The following is a 27,967-nucleotide window of genomic DNA, read 5'->3' as shown; positions in this document are numbered from 1 at the left end:
AGTCCGTGTCGAGAAGGGAAGCAAAACACAAAATTTTGTTGGGAATAAAACAGACACAGCAACCGGGCCTTTGTGGGATAGGCCTGTTCGAGCAATTTCCAGCACAGAAGACAAGGCGAAATTGAATATTTCAGCTTCTGAGCCCTACAAATGAAGACTAGAGGATTTACACGCCCAAATGTAGACAGCTACAGTGTAAGGGACCTGCCCACAGTTAATCGCTGCAGCTCTTTGTACTTACAGAAGTGAATCACGCCCTCGAAACACCTTATTTCTCTTCAACTAGAGAAGATGCCCAGCCAGGGAAACATCAACTTTATAGACATGATGAACCCCATAAAAAGAGTGTCTGTTTGTTCCAGTGTTGGGTGGAGTTTGTTTGTTTGTGTCGTTTTAAATACATCTCACTTTGGCACGTATACTGTAATAATACAACAGCATTTTTCTGCTTACGCAACTCTTTAAAAGAGCAACAAAACCCCACTACAGACACGTTCAGATAATGAATACAGCGTAATGGTAACAAAGAATAAAAAGGGCAATCATACCACTCAAGTTTCGACTGTTAATTCGGAAATTTAGAGGTGCAAAAGGTTTTGAAGACACAATTCTCCCACCTGGAAAAAGAAAAAGAAAGAAAAAAAGCAAAGTCAGCTCCTATTATTCCTCCTAGAAATGACTGTTTATTACATATAACCCAGAACAGAGCCCTAAAGAGCAGCCCTGATAAAACTACCATTTGTGTATCATTACAAAGAAAAATATATATTACTTAAAGCTCATTCTGACAGCGTCCAAGAATCAATCTCTTAGTCCTGCCAGGTCCAGTCCTATGGACCTCAAGTGACCTCAAGGATCTCTTTAAAATGACAGATCTTAAAACACTTCCAAAAAAAAAAAAAAAAAAAGAGAGCATTAATTCTCAGTGGCGATCTAGAGAAATTTCAATCAGTAACACCGCTGTCTCATTCCTGATTAGTGTCTTTTATACACAAGCCCCCAAAGCCCTTTCATTTAAAAGGGAGCCGAGCTCCGTGTCCCAGCTCTCTGTCGTCGCTTGGCCCAAGGGACGGAGCCTGAGCACCTTCTGGGAGAGAACTCGGGTTTCTCCAGTTTGTAAAGAGCTCTTGAGCCTTCCCCGTCCTGCCACTCCTCTAAGTATTAAAAGAAAAAAAAAAAGAAGAAAAAAATCAACCACTACAGTTAATGAAAACAGCTTATGTTTTGGGGTTTTACAGTTTGCATCAGAGCCCAAAAGTCACATTATTTACTTCAGCACAAAGCTGTGCTATGGGAAGCCACAGCTGTTTTGTTCGTGCCACACATTTTTCTTTTCAGAAATACTTGTTTTTTTAATTTCTGCCATAACCAAATAGAATTGTTACTTATCCAAGCGGTTAAGAGGGAAGAAAAAAGACACCTCGGGCAATGTAAGGGCCCAGCGGGGTTATTGGACATCCCTGGTCACGAGTGACTGCAATGCAGCGTCTCAAGAAGCAAACAAGCCACCCAGTGACACTGTCCCCATTTTAATACTTGTGAGTTAATACCCAGTACTGAATGTGACAATTTAAAATAGGAAAATCCAGTAACTGCATCCAGTATGCAGTTACAGAAACTGGATACACAAAAGCCCTGCCTGTGCAGTCAGGGAGCTCTGCAGTCTTGGCCGGTGCACATTTTGTTGGCTCCCATCAGAGGTAAGAAAGGACCCAGAGTTCCTCCTACCCCAGCAGAGCCTGCACGAGCAGAGCTGCCTCCCAGCAATCACAGGCTGGTTTGGGTGGGAAGGGAACTTAAAGCCCACCCAGTGCCACCCCCTGCCCTGGGCAGGGACACCTCCCACCAGACCAGCTTGCTCCAAGCCCCCTCCAACCTGGCCTTGAACCCCTCCAGGGATGGGGCAGCCACAGCTTCTCTGGGCAACCTGGGCCAGGCTCTCACCACCCTCACAGCAAAGAAGTTCTTCCCCACATCTCATCTCCATCTCCCCTCTTTCAGTAACAATCACTAATCGGGCAGGTCAGAGTAGATATTAAGACGGGAAGTAAAAAGCCCAAGAAATCACCATCACGGTGCAGATGTTTCCCCACGAGGCACAGAACGAAACCCACTGACCAACCGGGCTTCTGCTGGCTGTAACTAAGCCCTTACCAGCACCAGCTGGAAAACTAATTGAAAAAAAAAAGCAGGAAACCAATAGGAAAAGGTTTTAAGTTCGATTTGTTACCTTCCTTCATGTTCGCAAATCGTTCCTTCAGTTGATGATCCACCTCAGGACCAAAGGCAAAATTATTCACAAAAATAACACTGCAAAATAACAGTCTGGTTAATAAACAGGGACAGGCAAACGGCAACCAAGCAAAGTCACACAACTCCCCCCATAACCGCACGTCACGGTCACTCAGAGCCTTTCCAGCCCCCGAGGAACAGCTACTTCCATCATACAAAATGCTCTCCTTGCACAGGGACAGAGACCACCTCACCTGAACGTTCCCTGACGCTGCCCACATCATTACATTTAAAAAATGGGAAAGGCGTCCTGCTCTGACAGCTCCTCTCAGCACACGGCTGAGTTCCGCACCCTAAGTTTCGACATAAAACCAAGGTGCAAAATGTTTTCAACCCTCCGCCACGGTGAGATGGAACACCAACACGCTTACAGTAGTTAATCCACACATGGAAAGAAATACCCCAACACAACAGACACGGGTCTCATCCCATTACTTCTTCATGTGTATTTAAAATAATACAGCAAAATGGCACAACGTATTTTCTCTTCTAAAAAGAGAAATATATTTTCTCTTCTAAATTCCCCCATAAGGCAGCTGGCATCTCTCAGCAGGTTTTTCCCTGTCCTAAGCCCAGCACTTCACCCTGGCCCACAAGGGAGGATTTGCATCTTTCTTTCTGGGTTCAGAAATCCAACGGGGGGGGGGGAGGTTGTTCCTCAAAAATACCCCAGTCACATGGAAACAAAAAAACCTGCACATGGGTACAATCACCCAAACGACAAAAATGTTTGAGAAAGAAACAGAACATGTCATAGAATCACAGACTGGTTTGGGTGGGAAGGGACCTTAAAGCCCACCCAGTGCCAACCCTGCCCTGGGCAGGGACACCTCCCACCAGACCAGCTTGCTCCAAGCCCCCTCCAACCTGGCCTTGAACCCCTCCAGGGATGGGGTGGCCACACGGATTAAAAAAAGTCATGGATCAAAAAAGAAATATCCCTTTATTTTTAAGAGCATGGGCCTGGTCTAATGGTCGCTGGTGCCCATTTCCTACCAGCTTCCAACAGGAGTCCTCAGCATCCCTGGGAAGCGGCTGAGATCCTGCTCGCAGGGACTGCAACCACCAGCCCCACAGGTTGTTTCAACACGAACAACTGATTTCTGTGCAAGGAAACTCCCTTCCTAGTGCCTCCACACATTAAACACGTTCAGCAAGGACACCGAGTTTGAGAGCAGCAGCCAAAGCTATTAAAAACCACGGATGAAAAAAGATGTTTATACACCAAGGGGAAAAAAAAAAAAAAAGTTATTCTTGCTACGCCTTGCTCTTGGAAATTTGGGAAACCCTGCCTGGCAAGTCAGGCGAGCAGGGGGTTCATCCTCCTCCTTCCCACCACGTGCCAAAAAGAGCCTTGCAAAAGAGCCAAACATATTAATGGGACCCAAAAACATCCAGGAAAGGAAGGGAAAAGGACAGAGCTTGCCAGAGAGATTATTATTTTATTTATTTTTTTTTAGTGTTCATTCTGGCAGAGCATTTCATGTGCACATGACAGCGCAGGAGCCCCTGGTCCACCTTGATTCCAGCTCTCTCTTCAGCACGTATTGCTCAGCCACAAGTAGAGGTATTAAGAGGAATAATCATAGAATGGTTTGGGTTGGAAGGGACCTTAAAGATCATCCAAGTTCCAACCCCCTGCCCTGGGCAGGGACACCTCCCACCAGACCAGCTTGCTCCAAGCCCCCTCCAACCTGGCCTTGAACCCCTCCAGGGATGGGGCAGCCACAGCTTCTCTGGGCAACCTGGGCCAGGCTCTCACCACCCTCACAGCAAAGAAGTTCTTCCTAGTATCTAAGTACAGTTATTAAGAGGAATAATGTAGAGTTCCTAACAGGAATCCTGTGTGCTCCACAGCTTGCTCACGTCTCGGAGATACGAGCCCTCAGCCAGGCAGAAGGCTGTGCTGGTACAAAGGCATCCTCACTCCTGAACCCGGCCACCGGTCCCCGCTCACGCAAAGGGTGACACTTCCACTTTGGTGCTAAGATCGGGTGGCCCCGCTGGGAATTCAGCAGCCAAGCCGCGGTCTCGTTAGAGAGAGCAGACGCCGTTGGCAGGCTCGGAACAAACACCGACACCCAACAGTCGTGAGCAAAAGGCTACTTCTTTTTGAACGTCTGTATCAGAAGAAGGTGGCTGTGGAGCGGCAGGCAGGCAATTAGCTGCATATCATGCAAATAAGCATCTACCAGCACTTCTGCTTAAGTTAGATGTACTTCAGCTAAAGATAATGTAAAAAAAAAAAATAATAAAAATTAAATTTGTTCCAAGGAAAGTTGCCGAGTGTGCATTTGGAAGAGCAAACGAAGCAAAACCCCACAAGGCTGCAAGGCTGGGACGAGGCTGCCCATAAATTAAAAGGCACCTCCAGAAGTTTAACCGAGGTGTATAATAACACAAAAATCATCAGCCGGGCAGACGCCTCCCTGATGGAGAACTCTTAAACCAGGGTCTTGGAAGCCATCCATACGTTGCCACAAGGCTGAAGACTTTCAGAGAGCCCTCTTTGACAACTGGCTCCCATTCCCACACGTAACAGCATGGCCCAGAAGGTCGTATAAAAATAAAGACTTTATTTTCTGTCCCTAAGGCTGAAAGAATGCAAAGCCTTTTAAAAATACAGAAGAGCATTTTATTGCTTTTAACAAATTTACTCCCTTTTTGATAGCATCAAAAAGGAGTCTAACCCTCTGTACAGACCTTCACAGAAATAAATCTTTAAGACAATCAGCTTAAATGAATTCCCGATTTAAGTTGGAACAGATTCACTTGGGTCTTCCACTCCTTTTTTAAATGGAAAATGAGCTTAGCTGTATGCACCAATAGCCAAGATAACTAGTTTTTGCTAGAATCACTGACACGAACTACAAGGATACGCAAAACAGAGGTTTATATTTCTCTGTATAACCAGAATTTATCTTGGATACACCCTTGTATGTAATATCACGGGACATGCATTTAAAGCCATTCTTCAAGTCAGAAAACAGGATCTAAAGAGGCCAGTATACGAGTTGGCAGATAGGCTTTTGGTATTTGCTATGGAAATTCTATATAAAAAGCTGGCCAGGCTCCCAATTTCCATTATACAAACTCCCAAATATTCAGTTCATAAAGCAGCATTCAATGGCTGTACTGTACCTTGTGTTTGCAATTCTCTCTCGCCATTCTTCCGAGAGGAAGTCACCTCTTTCCAGCTTAAAAAAAAGACAAAGAACACAAAAAAAACGACACAAACACAAGAGTTAACGTTGTTCCTTTCTGCTCCCTAGCCCTTTTCCTTTGGAGAAGGCCAAACGTGCTCTACCAACGCAGTGATTCTACTACAAATAAGGGCAAGTGAATTTTTTAGGAAACACTGAGCAGATGAAGTCCCCAGGGCTCGGCCGCTGGCTCTGCCCGTCCCTCGGGTCCCCAAGGTGCCCCCCTCTCTGTTCCCACCACCACAGGAACAAGGAAGGGTCTCTCCAGGTGTCACCTCTGCCCAAGGAAGACTGTGCTCCGTGGGGCAATGCCCTATGGCCCCCGTACCACAAACGGCCCCCAAATGCCCCTTCCCGTCCCCACTGACCCCCCCAGGTCCATCCAGCCCCTACAGCAGGGGGATTCGGCACAGTGTGTGCGGGAAACACCGCCTCGAAATCCAGGCTCTTGGTGCAACGGGCAGACAAGCACCTGATTTTTCTGCGGTACTAAATATAAACCTTGAACGCTTCTAACACTTTCAAGTTGGAAATCAAGTAACACAAAGGCCTTATTTGAAAATATTTATAGTTATGCCTTCAGTGACTTATCTAGTACCTTTCTGATGAAACCACATCAAGTCCCAGGTTAATCCCCACAACTACGTGGCTTTTCCACAGATTAACGTGTTCTCATTTTGAAATGAGAGCGGAGTCTACGGGCCGTGCTGTTCTGCTGCGCCACAAGTGAGGCAGGAGGAGGGTCGGGGGGAGGAAGATAAGAGGAGGAGAGGAAAAATAATACGCAACTATGTAATTGATGATGGTGACACACTTTGAAGGGGCAAGATAGATGATGGCTTGTATCAGAACCTCAGGAACATCAAAGGAGCGACAGTGACTGCTTCGCATCCTCTTGCTGTGTATACTCCTTTGTATGGAGAGATGTGAGCATTTCACCTGCCAGCGCCTGTTCTCGTTCAGTGACAGCTCCAAGAGACGTGCCTGCAACGGGGTCACGCTCGAGTAACTCCCACCCCTTGCTCGCTGAGCCAGGGTCCCCGTCCCAGCAAAGGACCGGAGCCCGGGGTCTCCCACCATCGCCTTCTCCTCCCCACAGAGCAGCCTGACAGCACCCAGAGCCGCAGAAGGGATGGCAAACGGGGGGCCACCTGCCTGAGCCACGGCAAAGGAGAAAGCAATGATGGCCAGCAAGCGTGGGTCTGCTTCTCGGGAGGAAAGGAAGAAAAACAAACTGAAAAAGTCCAAATGCCCTGCTGCTACACGTTGGGCAAGGTCTGAGAGAAGTGAACATCAAGGGTTCTCAGGCAAGAGATCAAGAACTTTGCAAAGAGCCTTCAGTGTTGGAAGTTAAACATGCTGCAAACAGCAGGTTAGAGTAAGTTAGTGAAGTTATTACCTGTTCCGCCAAAGAGCTGGGCGAAAATAAGATTTGAAAAGAGAATTACTCCCTGTATTCTCCCACCTGCTGGGAGGGGATGCCTGTTTTGACATCCCCACCACGGTAAAAACAACACAGATGTTGGAGACTGAGTTCAGAGAGACCCAACCTATCAAGGTACTACCAGGTATTTTCAAAATCTAAAGCAGAATCTCAATGCAACACCAGAACAGTTCTAAAGAGCAGGGAGTGTTTCTCACCTTATACACTGAAACGTTCTTTCCAGGTCTCTAGATGCCCTACTTGTGAACAGAGACCATCTCGAGATTATTTTGAACAGAGAATTTTGTCTCAAAGCCTTATCTGTTCTTGTAGGAAATCGTTTCATGGTTGAGTAACCAAGACACAGTAGAAGCAAACCCACATGCGAGGCAACGGTACTTATTTTACAACAAGTTTTGCAAGTCAGCTTCTATATTGCAGTCCTTCACACCCCAGTTAATTTCTAATGTCTACATGAGGTTTTCATACACATACAGGAGAAAGAAAAACATTTGAGAAATAAGGAAGCATGACTACAAAGCCCTAGTCCAGCAAGAGAACAAAGAACCAGCGTAACACGAAACGATTTTGAAAGACTAAGCTTCATATAAAGGTCTTGAAATCCAACCCAAGTGGCTGTTGTACTCGATTTAGATCCAGTTACGCTACATGGGTCCTGCCTGTGTGGTGAGGGAAGAGCCCAGTTATAACCAAAATCTCCGTGCTTTAACCCGATATAACACACGGAGGCTGAACACTTGCCCCGTGCCGTCTACTTTTGCAAGATACACCCATGTTATAATTCAGCCGAACCATAGCCCTGTTTAAAGCCGTCTATTTTTGCCCTGTAACGCTACCCGAGCTCAGACTTCGCCAACACTTGAAGGAAAAATCTCACCAAGAAAAATACTGGGGCGTAGAAATAACCAGATGGTCAGCTGTGGTTGGGAGAAAATTGGGTATTTTTTCCCCTCTGGAAGCAAGACAGTGATTCCGGGATCAGCGTTCTGCTGAATTCAGAACAAAGTACAAACCTATCTGACTGACTACTCCTCACCACCAGTTTCTTCACCTGGAGAGCAGTGGTCAATAAACGATGGCCAAAAAGGAGGAAAGTAGGGTCTTCCCCATCAACTGACACAGGGAATCCAACAAAATCCCCCCCCAAATCCCAGTCAATTCTGTGGTTTACAATCATTTTGAGAGTGAAACAAGAACTGGTAAGGAAACTCCAGCTAATTAACTCCTGGCCAAGGGCCGCAGGAGCTAAACCAGTAGAACACGGTCCGTCATGATCACGCAGGGAGAAGGTGGCACGTGCGAAGCAGCAGTGACAGCTCCGGGGACTCAATCTCTTCCCACCAGTGTCCCCACCCCCATCGTGTTCCTCCTCTCTCTGCGAAACTTAATCTCCTTAGTGAATAATGAATGGAAGGGACCATCTGTAATGCAGATATTTTCATCTGATTAGACAATGCAGGAGACGTGCTTTATCTAAAAGGATAATTAGCTCAGTGAAATGCGCTTCAGAGAGCTGCCAGCCTGCATTGTTTCTAAATTTAGAAGCCAAAACAGGTTTTTAGTCAGGGCTTTTTCTTTTTAAACAGATAAATTCGCTCTGTAGAGACCGCAGAAATAAGCTCAACGGCATCCGATCCCCGTAACTGGAAGAAAACCAGCAGGTCACTGCCCGGGGGAAGCGCCAGAGGTGGAATCCAGCGAGTGTGAATTCATCACGTAGCAGAGCAACAGTTTGTGAAGGTCAGGCCCCTCCGGGGCGGAGGAGGGCTCCGTCCTCATCCTCGCCCCCGCGCCAGGCCGGGAGCTCTCTGGTAACACTCCATTTCACCAGCTCCCCCAAAGCCATAAATTCACACGCAGAAGGTCTCGTTCCAGCAGCCTCCCTGCAAACGTTTGGCTCCCAAAAAAAAAAAAAAACCAACAAAAAAAAAAAACCACCCAGTCATTTCTGCCTGGAAAAGTACACATGGTTATTTTTAGGTTCCTGTTCTTTTCAAAAATAACTGGAGGCAGGAATCCAAACCTCCAAAATGTGGCATCATTTCAAAGCCACAGGGGACGTTTGGAGGGCTTTTCAAATACCTAAACAATAAGTTTCCCGCTGAAATAGGGCATTCAAAAATATCTGGGACAGACAGCTCTCCTGCCCTTTCCTCAGCAGTGGGCACCGTTAAGCAGTGGAGGTTTTTAAGCGCACGTGATGCTGGTTGTCCCCACAAACCAGCAGCTCCAACGAGAGACAACACTGCTCCTCCACAAACTGTTCTGCTTCTGCTCAGAACAGAGATTTCCTGGAAAACAAGCCAGACGGAGCACCCCAAAGAGGGAGAACCCGTGCGCCTACAGATGCCACGTGGCCACTGGTTCATGTTCAGCAAAAACCACCTGGGAGCCACTGGGCTGGGCCACGGAGCACCTTTGGCAGCAGGAGCTACTGGGGTTCCTCCGGGCAGAGAGCACGTGTGCGATGTCCATCCAGCCAAACCCCAGCCTTCAGCAACGCTGACCCGCGTGCTCCTGGCGCTTCTTTTGAAGACTTGTAGATGTTTCCACCAACTGCTAAAACAAGCTTTTATGGCAGAGGGGAAGGTATTCTGTTATAACAACCCTGAGTAAACCAAACAAATCCTTGTCTTTGGCAGAAGTTCAACGTGTGGCTGCAGCTCCCACCAGCTTCTCTTGCAGAGACCTGCTCTGACCGATGCCTGGATGATACTCTCCCCCAGAAAAAGGGGACAAGAGGTCCTGGGGACTGAGGACAAGCTGGAAACTTTCGCCAAGGTTGCCCCGGGAAGATGCTGAAGCACTTTCTGCTCCACGGCAACCTCCGCACCATGCCCTACATACCTGGAGATGGCTCTGATTTTGAGGCCACATGAGGATATTTACAGTTAGAAACCATGAAAACCCATCTGCCTCTTAATTGCAATAAGGCTTTTTAATTTGATGACTGCACATGTGCAGAAATTCCCCAAGACAGACTCCCTAATTATCTAGGCCTAATGACCTTAGAAAAGTCTCCTGTTTCCTTCAGACAACAGTTTTCTTGAAAAGAATGGAGGTAAAGGCTCATCTTGGAAACTTCAGAGTTCCACAGGCAGAGAAATGAGAAGATCAAAGGAGTTGAAATAAAGTGAGATGTGTTGGAAGTGGGACATTCTAGTCCAAAAAGCTGAAGCAGCTGACGATGATGGTGATGATGATGATATAATGCAGTCCCTCTGAATACAACAGAGAATGTAAAGAACATGATTATCTCTAACCGATCGGGAATTAAGACATCAGGGAAGTTGAGGAGGGACTGAATGTAAACAATAGCACAGGGACGTAAATATTGCAAGTTGAAACATATCAACTGAATATAAACCTAAGATTCTTATCAGAAGGTGTTACTCTCTTGGTTTTTTTTCTCCCCCCCCAATTGGAATCATGAGATTGAACAGCCTGTCGTTTAAAATGAAACTCCGTTCATTTAACAGGATTATGAGATACGATTTCCTACGACAGCTGGAGATCAGGAGACTTACAATCCCGCGTACGATGAGCAACCTTTCTCCCACTCCTCTCACCCCCAGACGCATCTCCCCCTGTAACGCTGCGGCCGTGACCCATCCTTGGCTCTGCAGAAGCCTCGGGCATCCAACACAGCTCAGGACCCTCTGCCACCAGCTACTGGAGAGGTACCATCCGACAGGACTACACAACCATGTTTTGTTCTACTGAAAAGATCTGCATCCACGTGACTCTGCGTATTCTGTACGGAACCCTTTCTCAAATGAGACTTTTTTCTATGATTGTGGAAAAAATAGATTGGAAATACACCTGGACGATATTGTCACTGGACCGCGCTCATCAGAATTCACGTGTTCAGGCTCAGAACTTCCAGCTGTAACACGAACATTCTGGTGGGGAAGGGAAGGAAGTGAATCCGATGGCTGCAGCGCCGGTAATGGCAATTAACGGCTGCCTCACCAAAACAGGGCCAGCTCAGAGACAAGAGACAAGACAAGCAGCAGGTCATTCTTCAGTGAGAAATCAAAAATCCGTTCATAGTAGAAACCTCTAATTGTACGAGGCTCTTGGCTTTTTAAAAAAAAAAAAACAACCCACCACCACAAGCCTGGAGCCCAGCTCCAGGATTTATTGCTGCCTTCTCTACCACAGTTCTCACTTTTACAGCAAGGCAGCTGCTACGTGCGTGAAGTCAAAACCACTGTCTCGATTATTCAGACAAAGCCGCAGGTGGGATCGGAGACTTCTTCCCACTGAACTTCTGCCAAGCTTCCCTCCTCCCACATTTTCTTCTTCTCAAAATATTTATTTTTCATATGACTGCCTAAAACATCAGAGTGGAATTCACAAGTTAAGCTCTGCTGATAACAGACTATTTCAATCTGTGCTTATTTTGTCTCCAACATCGGGAATTTTGGGATCCCACTTAGCTTTTTGAAGGGACAAAGTTGTTTTCCAGGAAGATAAAGATACCAGGCTTTTAATTCCATGCCTTCCAGTGTCTTCCAGCTCCATTAGGAGACAAGTTTGCTCTTTGTTTAACGATAAGTCACCTACAGAAGATGCTGTCTAAGAAGTTACTAAACAAAATATACTGTTTGGCAAGAAAAAGCCAATGTGAGCCGAGGATGCTTGATGAAGCAATAAAAATTAAATAACATCTGCCCCACGTGTCTATCTTTGAGCATCACTACGACAAGGTGACACGAAACCAACTTCCCTTAAGACAAGAAGTTCGGCTCTTCCCAGAAAAGCAGACTGATAATCAAGAAAGAGAAATTTTACTCCTAAACACTTTTCAGAAAACAGAGTTATAAAAGCCAAAGAACCTAGCGAAAAAGAAGTAGCTTTGTTTCCATACAGTACCAGACTCTGTCACTTGGAATGTGCAATATGGAAATGCTCGCTGCCTACGGCAATCAATATGCTTTCAATATTTCAGTCCAAGTTCCTACCCTATTCTTTAAATTACACAGCTCATAAGCAGAGTATCTTCAGTAACAATCCCTTTCATGCGATGCCAGCTGGGTGACACAATGGAAAAATGCCATATGGCCATTTCATGAAAAGTAAAGCATTCCCAGCGTTTCCACAGCAGGAAAGAGTTAGCAGCCTGATATCAATTCTGCTGCAAACCAGTCCCACAGCAGGCCCAGCACCCCTCGGAAGAAAGCTGTGCTATAGAGTAAAGGCATTTCAGGAAGAAAGGACACCGAGGCAGGTGGCACTGTCACCTTCTCCTCCTGCTTCCCGAAGGGAGAGCTGCAACATCCCTCATTACAAGATAAATCCTCTACAGAGCACCGGGGATCCCAGCAGACGTGGAAAATTGGGAAATAAAGGCTGGCCATCATCGACCTGCCATTGGATCCCCCACTGCTGGAACGCTGCGGTTCAGACCGTTCCAGTAACAGCAATAACAGCTCTGTACAAAAGGAAAATGAAGTAGTAGTTCCCCAAACACTTGCTCACACGGCAACACACATCACTGGCGGCTGCTTCGGAGCAGGAAAGAGCGACCCAACTTCTCTGGGCACGGAGGAAACAACGCTGACCCATCCAGCCTCTTCCCTGACCATCGGTAAGTGGCAGGAGCAGCAGAAATACATGTATTTTCAGAAATCCCAGCGGGTTCCTATTGTACTATGATTACACACGTTTCCTCGCTGGAAAGTGATTAACTAGGGAGTAGATTTTCTTGATGACATTTAAGAAGGGGGAGAAAAGGAAAAGGGATGACACGAGACAGTGCATGACTCTACACATGGTCCAAACTATCATTACAGCACGGAAAACACATCCACAACTATTAAATAGCATCCGGAGGAAGGGGAAAGCTATTTCAACGTGTCCCTAGCCCCAGGTAGAGAGATGCCCTATGACGACCCCTTTATTCCTCCTGCGCTGTCTCCACCCTCAGAGCACCTCATTCTAATCCCTTCCAAGTCAGAACCAACCCCCCACCATCCTTCCTGAGCCCACACCCCACCCCTCACCCCCACCCACAAACCATCCACCCTCTTAATTGGTGCTGGAGTTTTCTGCTCTCATCTCCCAGAGCTGCCCTTCATCCAGCACCTCAGCCCCGTGCTCCCCAGGGTGGAAACCCCGGCCATCCCACTGCTCCACCACCTCTCCCAGGTGAGCACTCCTTCCCCTGCAGCTTCAGCTTCTGTTTCTAGCAAGAGGTTTCAGAAACCCAAGGAGGAGTTGTCATTTTCAACAGTCTACACAGCAGAACCCCACACCACGGAGAGAGGAGGGGGGGCAAAAATAAAGGAGATTTAATACAAACAGAAGATACATGGCAGCCCCAGTTCAATTTTAGAAGAATAAATCTTCCAAGAGCTTCTGAAAAGACCCGAAAGTGCTCCCAATAACACCATATCACATGTCAAGTAAGACAAAGAGGGGGGCCTGGGAGGATGTCTCGGGATCAAGACAAAAGCCAGGAAGCAGGTACAACTCGTGCTGCTGCTTGGCTGGCGAGAGGCTGAAGAGGACTTTGCAAATTCTGTACATCAGCACGGAACATAACGTTTTTCAGCTGAATTTCACTCACTGTGTATTCTGCATGTTTTTTCCCATACCATTTCATCCACTTTCTGAACTCTCTGTCCATCGTCTAGAAGAGGGAAGAAAAACAAAACCACTTATTAGGAAATCTCGTGTTAACAGTTACATCGCAATCAAAGGAGATGCAGCTCTGATTGTTCATCAATCCCCATTTTGCGTTTGGTGGGTTTGGGGTGGGGGTTTTTTGCCATTAGCACTCAAAGGACGGGCAAACAGACAGTTTAGTTTCCTTAAAAACAAATCTTCTTCTTCTCCCACCATTGCATCAGTTACATGTTCCAAGCAAGGCAATCCGGGCTGACAGTGCTCAGTGCTAAAAATGGTGCAGCTTTAAGTAGCTGCTGTGTTGTGGGACATAATCCCACGGCGAGGGGGGGACACCGAATGCAGCCCGGTCTAAGCCCAGAGAGCAAGGGAAAAGACGGGATAAAGGTCTGTCAGGGCGACCGAGGAAGCAGAACGCAGTGTGCAATTATTGCAGCAGCGCAGGGAAGGAGCATCGCTCTCGAAAGAGCAGCTGGGAAGAACGCTCCGAACTACATCGGAACAGACCAAGGAGCTGCTACTACCCAACAGGGAGCTGGCACCGGTTTTCCATCACCCAAATATAGGGGAAAGGAACCCAAAACCCCATACATCAAAATTTGATGTACATATGCTTCCCCACGTTTACAAAGTCTTGTCCCCATCTATACAAATGGACAATAATAAGCAGCACAGGCCATCAGAGCAGCAGTGAGGGTCCAGCTACACCCACACAATACATTTGAAAATGAAACTCTTAGAAGACTGCAAGAAACCCCCTCCTGATCTTCAGGATTTGACTCCACAAACAGGAGGATCCAAATTTGGAGGTAGCAGGGGAAGGAGAGACGGGAGAGAAGCCACAGCAGGAATTCTGGCTTCACTGACAGCTTGGAGGTGGTGGAGACCCCCCTCAGCAGGTCAATACAACAGCGTGTGCTGACAGATGTGTTTTTAAATTCTTTATGTTTCAAAAGCACTCCAAAGCTTAGTAGGATAACTCACAAAATCTGCAGTATTTTCATATGCTGTGTGAGCTTACATTTTAATTTTTTTTTTTATTTTTTTAAGACAACTTCATTAAAACAAATCCGTAACGTTCTTCCTCTTTAGCCGAAGCTTTTCAGAGTCGTCTGCATGAATTCTCACGGCAACCAGAGACGTGCTGCCACAGCCAATCTGAGCTAGAAACTTAATCCAATCCTTTCCACAAACGTTTGTCAGAGGTGGGGAAGAAAACCGGTCCGTTACCCACCGCCCCAGGCAGATGAGCTGTGCACAGGCAGCTTCACACTCGCACTGCGGCGACTGTTTAGCTGTTAAATCTGACAGGGTAACCAGAAGAATAATGCAGTGTATTTTGTTCATCCCCTAATAATCTGATGAAATACCGGTGCACTTCTGCAACTGCAGGTACCCCATGGGTTAATACACCTCGTATTTACTTTGTGGGTAATTTTTTTTGTTCGCTAACCATTTTCACTAAAGCCTTGTGTTTGCACAATGACGTGAAGGGGTATTAGTGAGAGGGAGAATTTGACTTTCCCTCTTTAACACCGATCTCTTAGTTTAATAGTAAACACAGACGGGAGCCCGGGCCTTGCAAGCGACTCCCTAACGACACCACAAAGCTCACGCAGAGGGACGGCACAGAGGCCTCCAGCTGGAAATTTCCACTGGGTCACGGCAGGGGAAAGAAAATAGATTTTTAGATGCTTGTCTGCTCCCCTTCGCCACTGTTTATGCATTTTTGCCCACCCCACTGAAAAGGAGGATCAAGGATTTGTAATTTTTTTCCCCCTCCCTTCATAACGTATAATTTTCCAGCCCGTAGAGGCTGAGTCAGCTTGTTTTAACAATATGGAGGGTTGAGTTTCTGTTCAGGCTGCTGAAGAAAGTCAGCTTCTCATGGTAAGGCATGACTAACCTTTATTGTTTGCTTGTACCTCATTTGCCTTCCAGGTTTGCCTTGGAACTGATTATCTTTGTGTGTCCCCGTTGGCACAGAATGAGAAGGAGTGGAAAGAAAACTGCCTGCCTGACTACACATGATGGTTTTCTTCTAGTAAGGCTTCATTTAGGTGCCTGCTAAGCAGTTATTAACCAGATTCCCAACACAGGCCCCATCAATTAGCCTACAGCAGTTTAATAACTAAGCTGAACTTCAGATTTAGGACAGCATAAAGGGGTATCACTACTGTAAGCAGAAAATAGCCTTTAAGGTCTTTAAGACCTTAAGAACTTTTTGTTCTAAACCTGTAAGAACTATGTGTTTGGTGAATTTATTCCCAGATTTGCTTAACGCTCTGGTCTCTGGAAGCCGTGTATCGGAGCCATTTTGGACACAGAAGGATTGCGGGTGTTTAGGTGAGGCTTACACTGCGCTTCCCTTTGAACAGGTCCCACACCACCCCTGTTAAAACAGCTTTACATCCTGAAATCACTTCAGAAACACAGAAATTGCTCCTTCTGTGCAAATGATTAGACAGACCCTTCTTTCCCCAAGCACACCATGCTCCGGTCTCTCTGACCCCAGGAGCAAAAGCAGGTGGGACTGAAGCTCTGCTGCAGAGCGCTCAGCAGCAACCCCGAACCTCTCAGCCCACAATAAGGCACATACACACAACTCGTGTCAAAAACCACCTCACCTCAGCATATTTGGCTGGGATATCAGCTTTCTCCACACCATAGTGATGTTTGCAGTTTGTGGCTGCAGCCACTTGAAGCACCACCTGCCCCACACCTGCAGGGAAGAGAAAACAAACCTGAGAACAAGTTCCAGTAGAAAAAAATCCCTGCAAGGGGAGGGAAGAGCTTTCGGAGCAAAGGCCACCAGGAAAAACGCAGGTAATCTGCGGGACTAGGCATCGGGGTACAATTTCAACTACAGCAATTTACAGCAGCGTTTGTATTGTTAATGGCTACTTTTATTAAATATCGCAGGCTCCTTTTTACAAATTCACACAGGTTTCAGAACAGCTGCGTTTTAATTTTTTTGTCCACAGATTTTATATGGATTCCATCAAGTCTATAGGTTTTACCTTGTAATTCCCTATTTAATTAATTAAACAAAACAGTTAGACAAACCCTACCACGTCCCAAGACAAACACTTGTTGGTCTCATCCCTACGCCATTAATTTAAAGACTGGCTAAAATGTTTGTCATAGTCCTGCAATATTTGTACTGGTTTTCGCCATGAAACACAGCACAAAGTCTGAGAACACGTAAAGCTTATTTAAAAGCTGATCAACGGCATCCTGGCCTGTGTCAGGAACAGCGTGGGGAGTAGGACTCGGGAGGTGATCGTCCCCCTGTACTGGGCACTGGTGAGGCCCCACCTCGAGGGCTGTGTCCAGTTTTGGGCCCCTCACCACAAAAAAAAGACATTGAGGGGCTGGAGCGGGTCCAGAGAAGGGCAACGGAGCTGGTGAGGGGTCTGGAGAACAAGCCTTGTGAGGAGAGGCTGAGGGAGCTGGGGGTGTTCAGCCTGGAGAAAAGGAGGCTGAGGGGAGACCTTCTCGCTCTCTACAACCCCCTGAAAGGAGGGTGTAGCAAGGGGTGGGGTCGGTCTCTTCTCCCAAGGAACAGGCGATGGGACAAGAGGAAACGGCCTCAAGTTGCGCCAGGGGAGGTTTAGGATGGATATTAGGAATAATTTCTTCACCAAAAGGGTTGTCAAGCCTTGGAAGAGGCTGCCCAGGGCAGTGGTGGAGTCACCATCCCTGGAGATGGGCAGCGCAGACGTGGTGCTGAGGGACATGGGTTAGTGGTGGTTTGGGCAGGGTTGGGTTGATGGTTGAACTCGACGATCTTAAAGGTCCCTTCCAACCCAGACGATTCTATGATTCTATATGAGCTACTTCAGAATGCTACTTTAGAAAATATTATAGGGTTCAACACTCAAAATTTCAAAGCAACCACTGGCAAGGCTAAGTGTTACTTAAAAATGCATGAACTTCTACCTGCATCAGATCCAGCAGTAATTGGCTGCCATTTCTCCACCTTGCCAGAATGCATCCCCTGTCCCCCACCCCAGCTTATGTTAGAAAGAAAAAGGAAAAAATATTCACTAGATTTCTCTCTGTGTGAGCAACCCACATTTGGCACACAGTAGAGCAATGTCACTCCACATCTGTTAAAGCAGTCACTTCAGATTTTCTTAAAACATCCCATATTCATCAGTAGCACATGGATGCATCACTTTTTGTCTATGACTAACACAAAACGCGTTCCTGTCTCCCCAGTGCAGTTAATCATCCCACCAGTGACCCCATGGGAAAGGAGAGAGGATCATAGAATGAATCATAGAATCACAGACTGGTTTGGGTTGGAAGGGACCTTAAAGCCCACCCAGTGCCACCCCCTGCCCTGGGCAGGGACACCTCCCACCAGCCCAGGTTGCTCCAAGCCCCCTCCAACCTGGCCTTGAACCCCTCCAGGGATGGGGCAGCCACAGCTTCTCTGAGCAACCTGGGCCAGGCTCTCACCACCCTCACAGCAAAGAAGTTCTGCCCCAGATCTCAGACTCTCAGAGCAGAGCCCGTAGCACAGCACACACACACACACCCCGCTGAGCTCCATCCCTGGTGCGGGCGATGGGACCGGGAACGCTGGGAATCACAGGGGTGGAAACTCCTGCCTTTACACAATCACCACCAGAACATCGTCTGGCACAAGGAGAACTGTAGTGCTGACAGCGGGGGTTGTTATTGGGGTTTTTTGGGTTGATTTTGGGGGGGTTTTGCCAACTCCCGTTTTTGATACACATGCATATTTTATACACATGGAAATATACACGTACAAATTTCTGCAGGGCGGGGGGGGGACATGGACAATCAGAGATCCGAGACAGAACTTTCACTGTTTCTTATTTATGAAGAGGAAGGAGGACGAAGACTAAAGGGACAATCAAGACCACACTGCTCCGTCAGCTATCACATGATGCAGCATAAGAAGTTATTAATCTTGTTTGTCTTCGGCTTTTCTTTTTGCAAGAAATTAACCTTATTATTGTCATTTCAGCTGGCTAACGAGGACACACGCGAGAGCAGCCACAGCGTCCAGGGGGGCTCAGCCCCGCTGGGTGCGTGGAGTTACTGGGACGGCTTTAAATTTACCGATAGAAATAATGGGCTGTGACAGCATTTTCATTCACACCGCACTCGATACCGCGCTGATCACAATTTACAAGAAGTTTATGCCTTCGGTACAGACTCCACAACAACGTTCTGGTTTTAATTGTTTCACAGGCTTTTCAATTTAAACCATTCCCTTCATACAGGCTTTTTAGACTGGATTTTTTTTACACTGTTGGTCAATCTCCAAGATTAAAGTGGGGAGTTTAGCAATAAATACCCGATTTTTATTTCTGATGATTTTGGGTAAAAGCATCTAACACTTGAGCTTCTTACGTAACCAGCAGGATTTCAGATACCATCTCCTTTAACCTTCCTGAAGAAACAATCGCGAGCATCTATGGCAAGTTTTGTTTCTCCCAGATGGAAAATAGTTTGTCAGATCTGAGGCCTTTCTAAATGTCTCATCTGAACGTAAGTCATTCCAACAGGAAATTTCAGACAAAAGTTCCACTGAGGAAGGGGGGGGTAAAAAAAAAAATTTTAAAAATTATCACTGGAGATATATTAAATTTGGGGGGGGGGGAGATGGCAGTCCGGCTGTATTTAAATTTTAAATAGATTTTGTTTTTAACAACTGAATATATTTAAACGTAATATTTTTTCCCCAGAAGTCCTGCATCATCCCAACAACCAAACCAAAACATACTTCATCTAAAACTTGACAACCCATCCAGTAAAAGGGGAAATTCTTACTACTCCTTGCCCACTCTGAACCAGATTTTAGCAACAAAAAGAAGAACATCATCTTCTTACTGAGTATATCTGTTCCACATGTGTTTGAGTCATATCTAGTTTCTTTACCAACTAGAAACATCTATTTCCTTTTAAAACTCCGACCTGATCACGATACGCAGCTGCAGTTGGAAGCGAGATTTTTATGGGTTCTCACAAGGCAGCTGAGAAGTGTCAGAGGAAAAAAAACTGCTTAATTTTCCGATTCCACCCCAAGCGTTCCAGGCTGGCGTGGGAGGGGTCGAGATCTCACATTTTCAGCTATGAACTGAATCCACTGAAAATAGATGAAACCTTAGAAACGGAACTGCTACTGTTATCTTTCAAGCATCATTTTTAATACTGTTTTTCCTTTATAAATGTATTCTCCAATAGCAACAGAAACCAAGAGTTTTCTATAATAAGGATTTACGGCATTTGGAGGCTGACATTTCACTAACGCCACAGGGAAGAAGGTCTGGGATGTCCGTTTGGTCTATTTAATCTCGTCATAAAAGCAGGAGCATCACTGGGGATTATCTAGAAAAGGTGCTTACCCTGTAACACAGCCCTTAGGCCTGGTTTAGTTTCCAAATATGAATTTCACCTTTTTTTAAAGAAAGGCAAAAACAATGAGCAGAAAGAAAAAAAGAAAAAAATTATTGGTCACTTACCACTGCCCAAGTCAACAAACAAATCATCCTCTGTCATTTTAATTTCATCTATCATTTGGGCCACCAAGTCAAAGGAAGTTTCTCCGTAAACCTCTGGGGAAAAGGGCTCGTAGTTGTTGAGTTTCTCCGGGTCGGTGACTGAGTGGTTGTAGACTTGCTGCAGGATGTGCCGCAGGAGCCCGTTGGAGGGACGAGTGTTCAGCTTCATCGGTTGGGTGGTTCCCTTCCACTGAAGGAAAGAGCAGGAAGAAGAAATGAATCCAAGGTGAGGACAAGTGAACATCACCAAAACCAAAGCTGCGTTGGAATAACATAGAAATGAGAGAAATTCCCTCCCACATGCTCTGGAAAGATAAAACCAGTGAACAACACTAAAGAAATTACACAACACCAACTGCTCTGTACTTTGTCTCACCTCAACCAACAGGTAACTTCAAATATGCCTGTTGGAAATAGGGGGTAAAGGGGAAATTAGAGATGTAAAAAAATCAACCGGCAATGTAAAGCTTGATACTGAACAAGTTGGAGTAGCTGTAAAAGTTTGTTCACTCATTTTTTTATTTCCTGATCCCCACTGAACTGCTGTTGACTGTTCCGTCGCTGTAAGAGCGGTTTTATTTTCTAGCAGGAACCCTGGGATGGGAGGGATCAGATGTACTCAAACAGGGAGTGGCAGGAAAGAGATGGAAATCAAGCTTCCTTTCTTCTTCAGAAAAAAAACCTGCCCTGAACATACAAGCTGTAAAGTTTTTAAAAATGTTTACCTCTCCCTTTGATAAGGAAAAACAAACAGAAAGAGGACAACTCCAGGAACCCTCCTAAGAACTCTCTCTCTATTTGAGATCCAGATGGCAAGAAGAAACCAATCGGGTTGGCTATTTCAGACAGTAATTGCAGATGCTGAACAGCTTCAAATATTTAGTTATTAACCAAAATCCACATGAAGACGCCTGACTCCAAACAAGCACATGTTTTAGGGAGTTGCAGGCCGACAGAAGTGAAAGAAATCCTTGCAAAAAAAGTCTCGTTGCCATAATACTGCACACTGTAAATAATTCCCAAAGCACAGCAGAGGACACAATCCACCTATACTTTCAAAATTAAACAGAATAGTAACATTAATTCATTGCCGATGTTTTGCTTCCTCCAGATCAATCTTTTATAGAGGTAAGAAAACCCAAAAGCTTGTTAAATTGGTCTGAAAAGAGGTTACATTCTGGTTTCGCCAGAGTGATCCCCCAGAAGAGAGAGGCTGAACTGAGTGACAAGCGAGGAAATTCCTAAGCCATGGATCACTTCCACAATACACAGGAGAGTTCATATGGATTATTTAAGTACCCATAAGCCACGGATTTCCCCATGCAAACGTAAATCTATATGATAAATCCCTGTGAAACATCTACAGGCTAAACACAGAGAAACCCTTTCTTCCCCCTAAAGACAACTCAAAGTGCCAAAATGATGGTGCCAGAAGCGCACACTGAAGAGTAACAGCTTACAGATCTGCAGTTTGGGGAAAAAAACATAATATTTTTTAATTTTCTTCCTATAAGAATGCTCCTCCACTACGACCTCCTTGACTGCCCAGGTGGGATCAAGAAAATAAGGTTTAATATTAGATTTATTATCTCTCCAAAAGAATGGAAGCGCTGAACACCGATGCTGCAACTCGACTAACACACATAAACCAGCGCTCGGTCAGTCTCCGCTGCCTGGGTATTATTCGCTCAACGGGAATTCAAACCAGCCCCATAAGGATCACGGAGCGTAAGGAAGGTAAATACGTACCAACTGGTGAATGCTGTCGATGGCGCGGTTGTACTTGTCACAAAGCCTCTGCATGCTCTCAAAGCTGCGCGGGGAGAAAAGCGCAGTGTCAGGTAAAACCAGAAAACTCTGAAAAACAGGTCTGAAGGTACCACCTTGTGCTGTTTTATCATCATACTTGCTTGTTTCTTGCAGAACGTGTAATTACATACACAGCTTTAGGACTTTGTATACCCTTTCCCTTAAAAAAATTCCTCAGTAGACCGGGAGCACACGGCAAATAATATTAGTTTCTTTAATTAACAGAGAAAGGACTGAACTCAAAGTACAACTTATTAGAAAGTTTGTATTCTCATAGTCCATCGCTTCCCATATTCTCAGCTGTACAGAAATTTAAGACATCTGTAAGTTTTTCTCCTTTGTTCCATCATCTCTCCATGATAATCAGTGCCGAGACAACCAGATGCTTTTCTAGAAATTAACTCTGGGACTGAAAATGCAGACGGAGCCAGGACAGCAGCTGAAATGTCACCCATCAGAAAAGCACTCAGACTGCTCCGTGGGCTGGCTGGGATTACAGCAATTCAGGCAGATGCTTTAATGACAGAAGCTGAGAGGATTAAATACATTCATCTCAGGCCAGGGAAGAAAAGATATTAGTGGGAACATCATCCGCTACGTAACCAGACCCACAAAACAGCAGCAAAAACCACCAACCCAAGGAGTTACAGGAAAAAGATAATTAAATCACGGCCATCCCCAAGTCAGGAGGGGACAGGGGGACACGGGGACATCAGAAGGAAGTGGCTCTTCAGTCTCTTGTGTTCCCCGTTACCTCTGCGCTGGAGGGACACTCTCCGGGGAGCACTGCTGACCCCACCGCAAGCCTTCGCCTGCCCGTGGTTACTGCCACAAAGCAAGAGGCCAAGACAAGTTCTCGCTGCGCAGCGAGCCCGTTTCTGTAATCCACCGCTCCCCATTCACACCCATGTGTCAGTATCTGCCACAAGTAATGTTTCTGACCAATTTTTTCAAAGGGAGTAAAAAGACTAAAACCATCACCAAAATTACAGGTTTGTAACTTCTTGAAAAACTGCAGAAAGCTGTAGGGTGTGACTGCGGGGAACAGATGGGTTTCTCTTTTATTTGGTATTGCCACTGCCCCCACTGACACCCAGTGAGGGTGCCAGAACGACAAAAGTTAGAGCATTGCAGTCGCTGTGAGTAATCCTCAAATCCCAATTAATGGATTTGATGACAAGGGATGCTCAACCCTGATTTCTCCTTTGGAATTTTTCAGGAAAAAGAGAGGGACTACCAAGTCTTGCACTGCAACAACGGAAACACAATTAAGAGAGGAGGAAGCAATACCTTAAGCAGATCACGATACAAGTATCTGCGCTCAGGACAATAGCCAGTGATTCATTAGAGCGATGCAGTTTCATCTGTAAACTTCATTTTAGAAGTTTAGTCAGGCTGTGGACTTGAACATATTCAGTCTTTGCCACGAAAGCAACCAAGGAGGTTTGTTGTAAACCACAGCTTGAGGGTGAGCTCTTTTTCCAGTCTCAGCAGAGGCAAGTCAATAACAGAATCTCAGACTCTCCGCGGGTCAGAATCTGCCTCTCCCGGCCTCGAGGTGAACACCACATTCTAGATATTCATTTCAGGCTGTTTGTGGAAAAGGTGTTCACATGTAACAACAAGCACCTTAAAATTACTTCTAACTGCCCCGAAGAGCAGCATGAGTAGTTTGCATTTAATTTGGCCCCTCACCTAAAGAGCATCCCGCTTGCACTGAATCCCACCCAGGGGAGGGACGGGGCAGGTAAACCCCCTCCCCACCCCGGCAGGGCAGCGGAGGAGGGGGGCGTGGGGCTGACAGCCAGCTCTGGCCACTGTGCCACTTCCCAAACAGGAATTCTTAGTTACTACAGAAGTAGAAACCTCAGTGCCATTCAGATTCCTACCGCTGGACGCGGTCCAACAGCGCAGATACCGATCATTGTTTCGGAATGAGTCATTCCAACGTACACCAGAGCTCAACTTTCTGCTGCGTGGAGTTTCCAATTATGTCCTTAATCCAACAGCCTTTGCCAATATTGCTGTTACACATTTCCTACCAAAATAACTCTGCAGAGTTTGAAGCCAGTTCTAAAAGAAAAAAAACTTCAGTTCGTAGTGTCTAAGAATAACCAGCTACAAAGTGACTCACTCTAAACCGCGCTGGCCTGTCCTCCTGGAGGGAAATAAAATATTCCTCTCACCTTTTTGTATCATAGTCAATTAAAACGTAGTTTTCCATAGCAAGCTTGAGATCTGGGATTTCTTCACAGACCCACCTGGAACGAGAGAAGAAATAATGAATAAAAATATCTCCAATTAAGTATAATAGGGCAATCTATCTCAATTCTAGCCCGGCACTGCTCAGTGTTAAGACAGAACACTGCAGCAGAGCTGCAAGGTGACAACATTGGTAGGAGAAAGGACATGACAAAGGAGGAGGAAGGCAAACGTGACAAAACCATCACTGGAAGCTGCGATAGTTCATGTTTGTACCGAAGAAACAGCGAGGTGCCCATAGACACTGGCAGTAGTATAAAGCTCTTGAAACGGCACAACTTCAAACCGAGGTGCTAAATGTATTCAATGTGTCTAAAAATACTCAAAGCCACAGCTGATGCTAAATCGAACACTAAATGTAATGCAGAAATGCAAAATTTGGGAAGAATTTGGAAAGAAAAGCTGAATGTGGAGAAGACATTTCCTACAGCGCCCCAAAACGATGCCACCACTGCGAGGACATCCTCCTCTGAGGAGCGCTCTGAGCTGCTCTTACACCTCACATCACCCAACCCAGAACAGATTTTCCAAAGTCATTTGAAGAAAACATCCCTTTCACAGAATCACGGAATTGTCGGAGTTCGAAGGGACGTTCTAGAGATCATCTAGCCCAACTCCCCTGCTGAAGCAGCATTGCCTAGAGCACATCACTCAGGACTGCATCAAGGCAGGTCTTGAAGACCTCCAGAGAAGGGGACTCCACACCCTCCCTGGGCAGCCTGTTCCAGGGCTCTGCCACCCTCACCAGAAAGAAATTTCTCCTCATATTTGAATGGAACTTCCCATGTTCCAGCTTGTGCCCGTCGCCCCTCGTCCTGTCACTGGGAACCACTGAAAAGAGTCCAGCTCCACCCTCCGTCAACCCACCCTTTAGATACTTGTGAGCATTAATAAGGTCTCCCCTCAGCCTTCGCTTCTCCAGGCTAAAGAGCCCCAGCTCTCTCAGCCTTTCCTCATCAGGGAGATGCTCCAATCCCTCCATCATCTTTGTTGCCCTACGCTGGACTCTCTCCAGTAGTTCACTGTCTCTCTTGAACTGGGGAGCCCAGAACTGGACGCAGCATTCCAGTTGTGGCCTCACCAGTGCAGAGTAGAGGGGAAGAAGACCTCCCTTGACCTTTAAATGCGGAGTTAACAAAGCCCCGTGTGTTGTGCCATTAGAAATGGGAAACACACACCCGCTCACAGCTCATCTGACAAGGGCAGCTCAGAGAAGAGCAGAGCTTCGCCCTTAGAACATCGGAAGATTAATTCCTTTCAATGACAATTTAACAGCCACATAAGCTTTGCACACACTTTCCTCCAAAAGCATAAATGGGAGAGCACTATCATCATCAAACTACCTCAGAGCATGTCATAGGATGAATTCCAAGAGGAATGGCAGAGTTTTTCTTCTTGCACCTTGATGCACGCTTCACGTTTCAAATAGGGGAAAAAAAACATGACACAAGGTCCAACAGTTCTGTTTCCTTCTGGCTGATTTGCTCTTACCAAATAAATATATAGGTAAGTAAAAAAATAGAACTTCTACATCTATGGTTGAGTCTCTTCTGACTAATATCTCCCATCTCCCCAAAATCTCTGCAAATTTTTCTGTTCTCTGCAAATTTTTGTCTCTTCGATTAGGGAAATGGACAGTCAGCAGCTGTTTATCACTGGCCTGAAGAGACAAATGCTTCTGCGCACTCTTTTACCCATCGCTTCCATAACCGCACTGCGGTCACATCGCACAAGGCAGCACGAAAGCCTACTAACAACACCGCGTTCACCGCAATCGTGCTTAAAACACAGTTGTGAAACATCACCTCTGCTCAACCGCTTTCCAGCCCAGGTTTCCCCTTGCCTTCAGCCAGCGTAGCACGAGAAGCACCAGGACTCCGGCCATCGCTCCCACCACCACGTCTGTTTAAATCCCTTCAGAAAAGGTCTTCTCCATAATCGTAGTGATAAATGATGCCACAAGTTCCCAAGGCACAGAATCTTATCAACATCAGTACAAGGGAACTGGAAGTGGCAGTGCCTCGTGTCAAGGTTTTGTAGTTAGAAAAAGAAATCTCTTTATAAAGAAAAATTCTCAGCTGTAGCCCCTAATCCCCATTACACATTCTCTCCCACCACAGACCATGGGAGAATGCTATGATTTCAGGTATATAAGTGATATTATCAACCCCACAACGCAAGGACTTGCTCTCACAGCCATGCTGGGAGCAAGCAAGGGTCACCACCTTTCCCTAGGCCATATTGACCAAATTTCAAGCTCAGGAGGCTTCTGCAGACAAAACCCCCTATTTTGTACCTCGCCTGTGTCTGCACCATCCGACCATTAAATCCTGCAGCAGATTCAGGCCTCAGACAAGGGAAACCTGTACGGTAGGAGTCTACAACAATTAACGAGAGCAGCTTTTAAACAGTCTAATGTGGAGAACACACTAACATGCCTCAAGCGTTTGGGGAGTTTGTGTTAGCATTTAATAAAAGTTCTACAGCAAGTCACCTCCGAACCCTGCTGAAACAGCCACAAGCCATGGCATAACCACTGCCTGTGTTGGGAAATGCTCACGCTTCCTGCTCCTCTTTCACCTTTATCCTCCCCGTTTCCCCCACATTGGTCCAACTCTACCAGCAGAATTAAGAGGAAAGCTAATGGGGGCATCATTGCCAATTAATGCAAATGCTAATGATGCTGCAACACCACAGCAACAAGGGGAAAGAAGAGGGTGGGGAAGAGGGTACGCAAGACCAGAAACTTAAGACATCCTGCCAAGGATCTTTTCTTAACCTTGTTTTTCTAAAGAAAACAGACTGCTGTCTCTGGTTACTGAGGCAGAGCTTCCTTGAAGCAATGTCATCTTCATTATAAGCAGCACTAAAAGTTGAATATCACTATCCATTTTTAATTCTGTTCAAAGGAGAACAGAATATGGCAAGTTAAAAAAAAAAAAAAGTCTGCTTGACAGGGAGATTTGTATTGCAACAACATCAGTTCCACTTAGAAAGTAATTTAGAGCTGCTAAATTATAATTATAACTGCTGCCCTCCTTTATATCTCGTCTCAAGACGTCCATTCACTGAGATGAAGGAAGACACAGGGAGGGGTTGTAGCCACGTCTGCGTTGAACACTTACCGAATTGTCTCAATAATTTCGTGAGCAGCATCATGGTGTTTGTCCTGAAATAAAAAGAAAAGGAGAGATGTTTTCAGAGAGACATCAGGTGTGCTGTTTTTCAGAAGATTACAGGAATCGCAATCTTTTTAAGAATATAAATGGCAAGCATACTAGGAAAGGAGTCTTTGATTGCCACCGAGCCCATTAAACCCATCAAAATGAGCCCTCTAAGAAAAAATGAAGCTTAAGGAAATACATTTTTCAAGTTTCTATGGAGCAGCAGCAGATTTACATGAAGGAACTGTCATTCTACTTATTTCTTTGTCATTTTCTGAAATCAGGAATTGTGTAGCTGATCCCCTTGAGGATTATTGGTATGCAGGAGGTACTTGAGTGCGAGTTCCACAATGAACAGCTGATTTCATCGCCCCAGCAGCTGGTACGTGCTCACATCTCCATATGGGCACCACCATTTTCACACAGCCAATGGCTTTCTAAAACACAGCATCAAATAAACAGTGGGAGCGGGTATCGGTGTAGGGGAAAAAACCCACCTCACAGCACACAAAAAAGAAAAGGGGGCCTGAATAGACAGAGCTTTTCGTGAACCCAAAAACAAGAGACACATGCACAAAACACATTGAAACTGGTGCGTTACAAGCACACACGGTGCTG

General features: G+C 45.9%; 1 protein-coding gene across 1 annotated transcript in view; it reads right to left on the bottom strand.

The window, feature by feature from the left end:
• DOT1L (DOT1 like histone lysine methyltransferase) overlaps positions 1-27,967 on the bottom strand; it is a 73,477-nt gene that overhangs the window by 27,881 nt on the left and 17,629 nt on the right. Inside the window, exons 2-10 of the mRNA XM_074163626.1 lie at positions 27,311-27,354; positions 24,110-24,184; positions 21,864-21,927; positions 20,076-20,304; positions 16,200-16,294; positions 13,514-13,576; positions 5,434-5,489; positions 2,231-2,310; positions 549-617 (exon numbers count right to left, since the gene is read on the bottom strand). Coding sequence (XP_074019727.1) covers positions 549-617; positions 2,231-2,310; positions 5,434-5,489; positions 13,514-13,576; positions 16,200-16,294; positions 20,076-20,304; positions 21,864-21,927; positions 24,110-24,184; positions 27,311-27,354 — 775 coding nt within the window. The remainder of the gene's footprint in view (positions 1-548; positions 618-2,230; positions 2,311-5,433; positions 5,490-13,513; positions 13,577-16,199; positions 16,295-20,075; positions 20,305-21,863; positions 21,928-24,109; positions 24,185-27,310; positions 27,355-27,967) is intronic.

Source organism: Numenius arquata, chromosome 25, assembly GCF_964106895.1.
Source record: "Numenius arquata chromosome 25, bNumArq3.hap1.1, whole genome shotgun sequence".
NCBI lineage: Eukaryota > Metazoa > Chordata > Aves > Charadriiformes > Scolopacidae > Numenius > Numenius arquata.
Note: the sequence above shows the minus strand (reverse complement) of the source record. Positions and strands in the feature narration are given on the sequence as shown.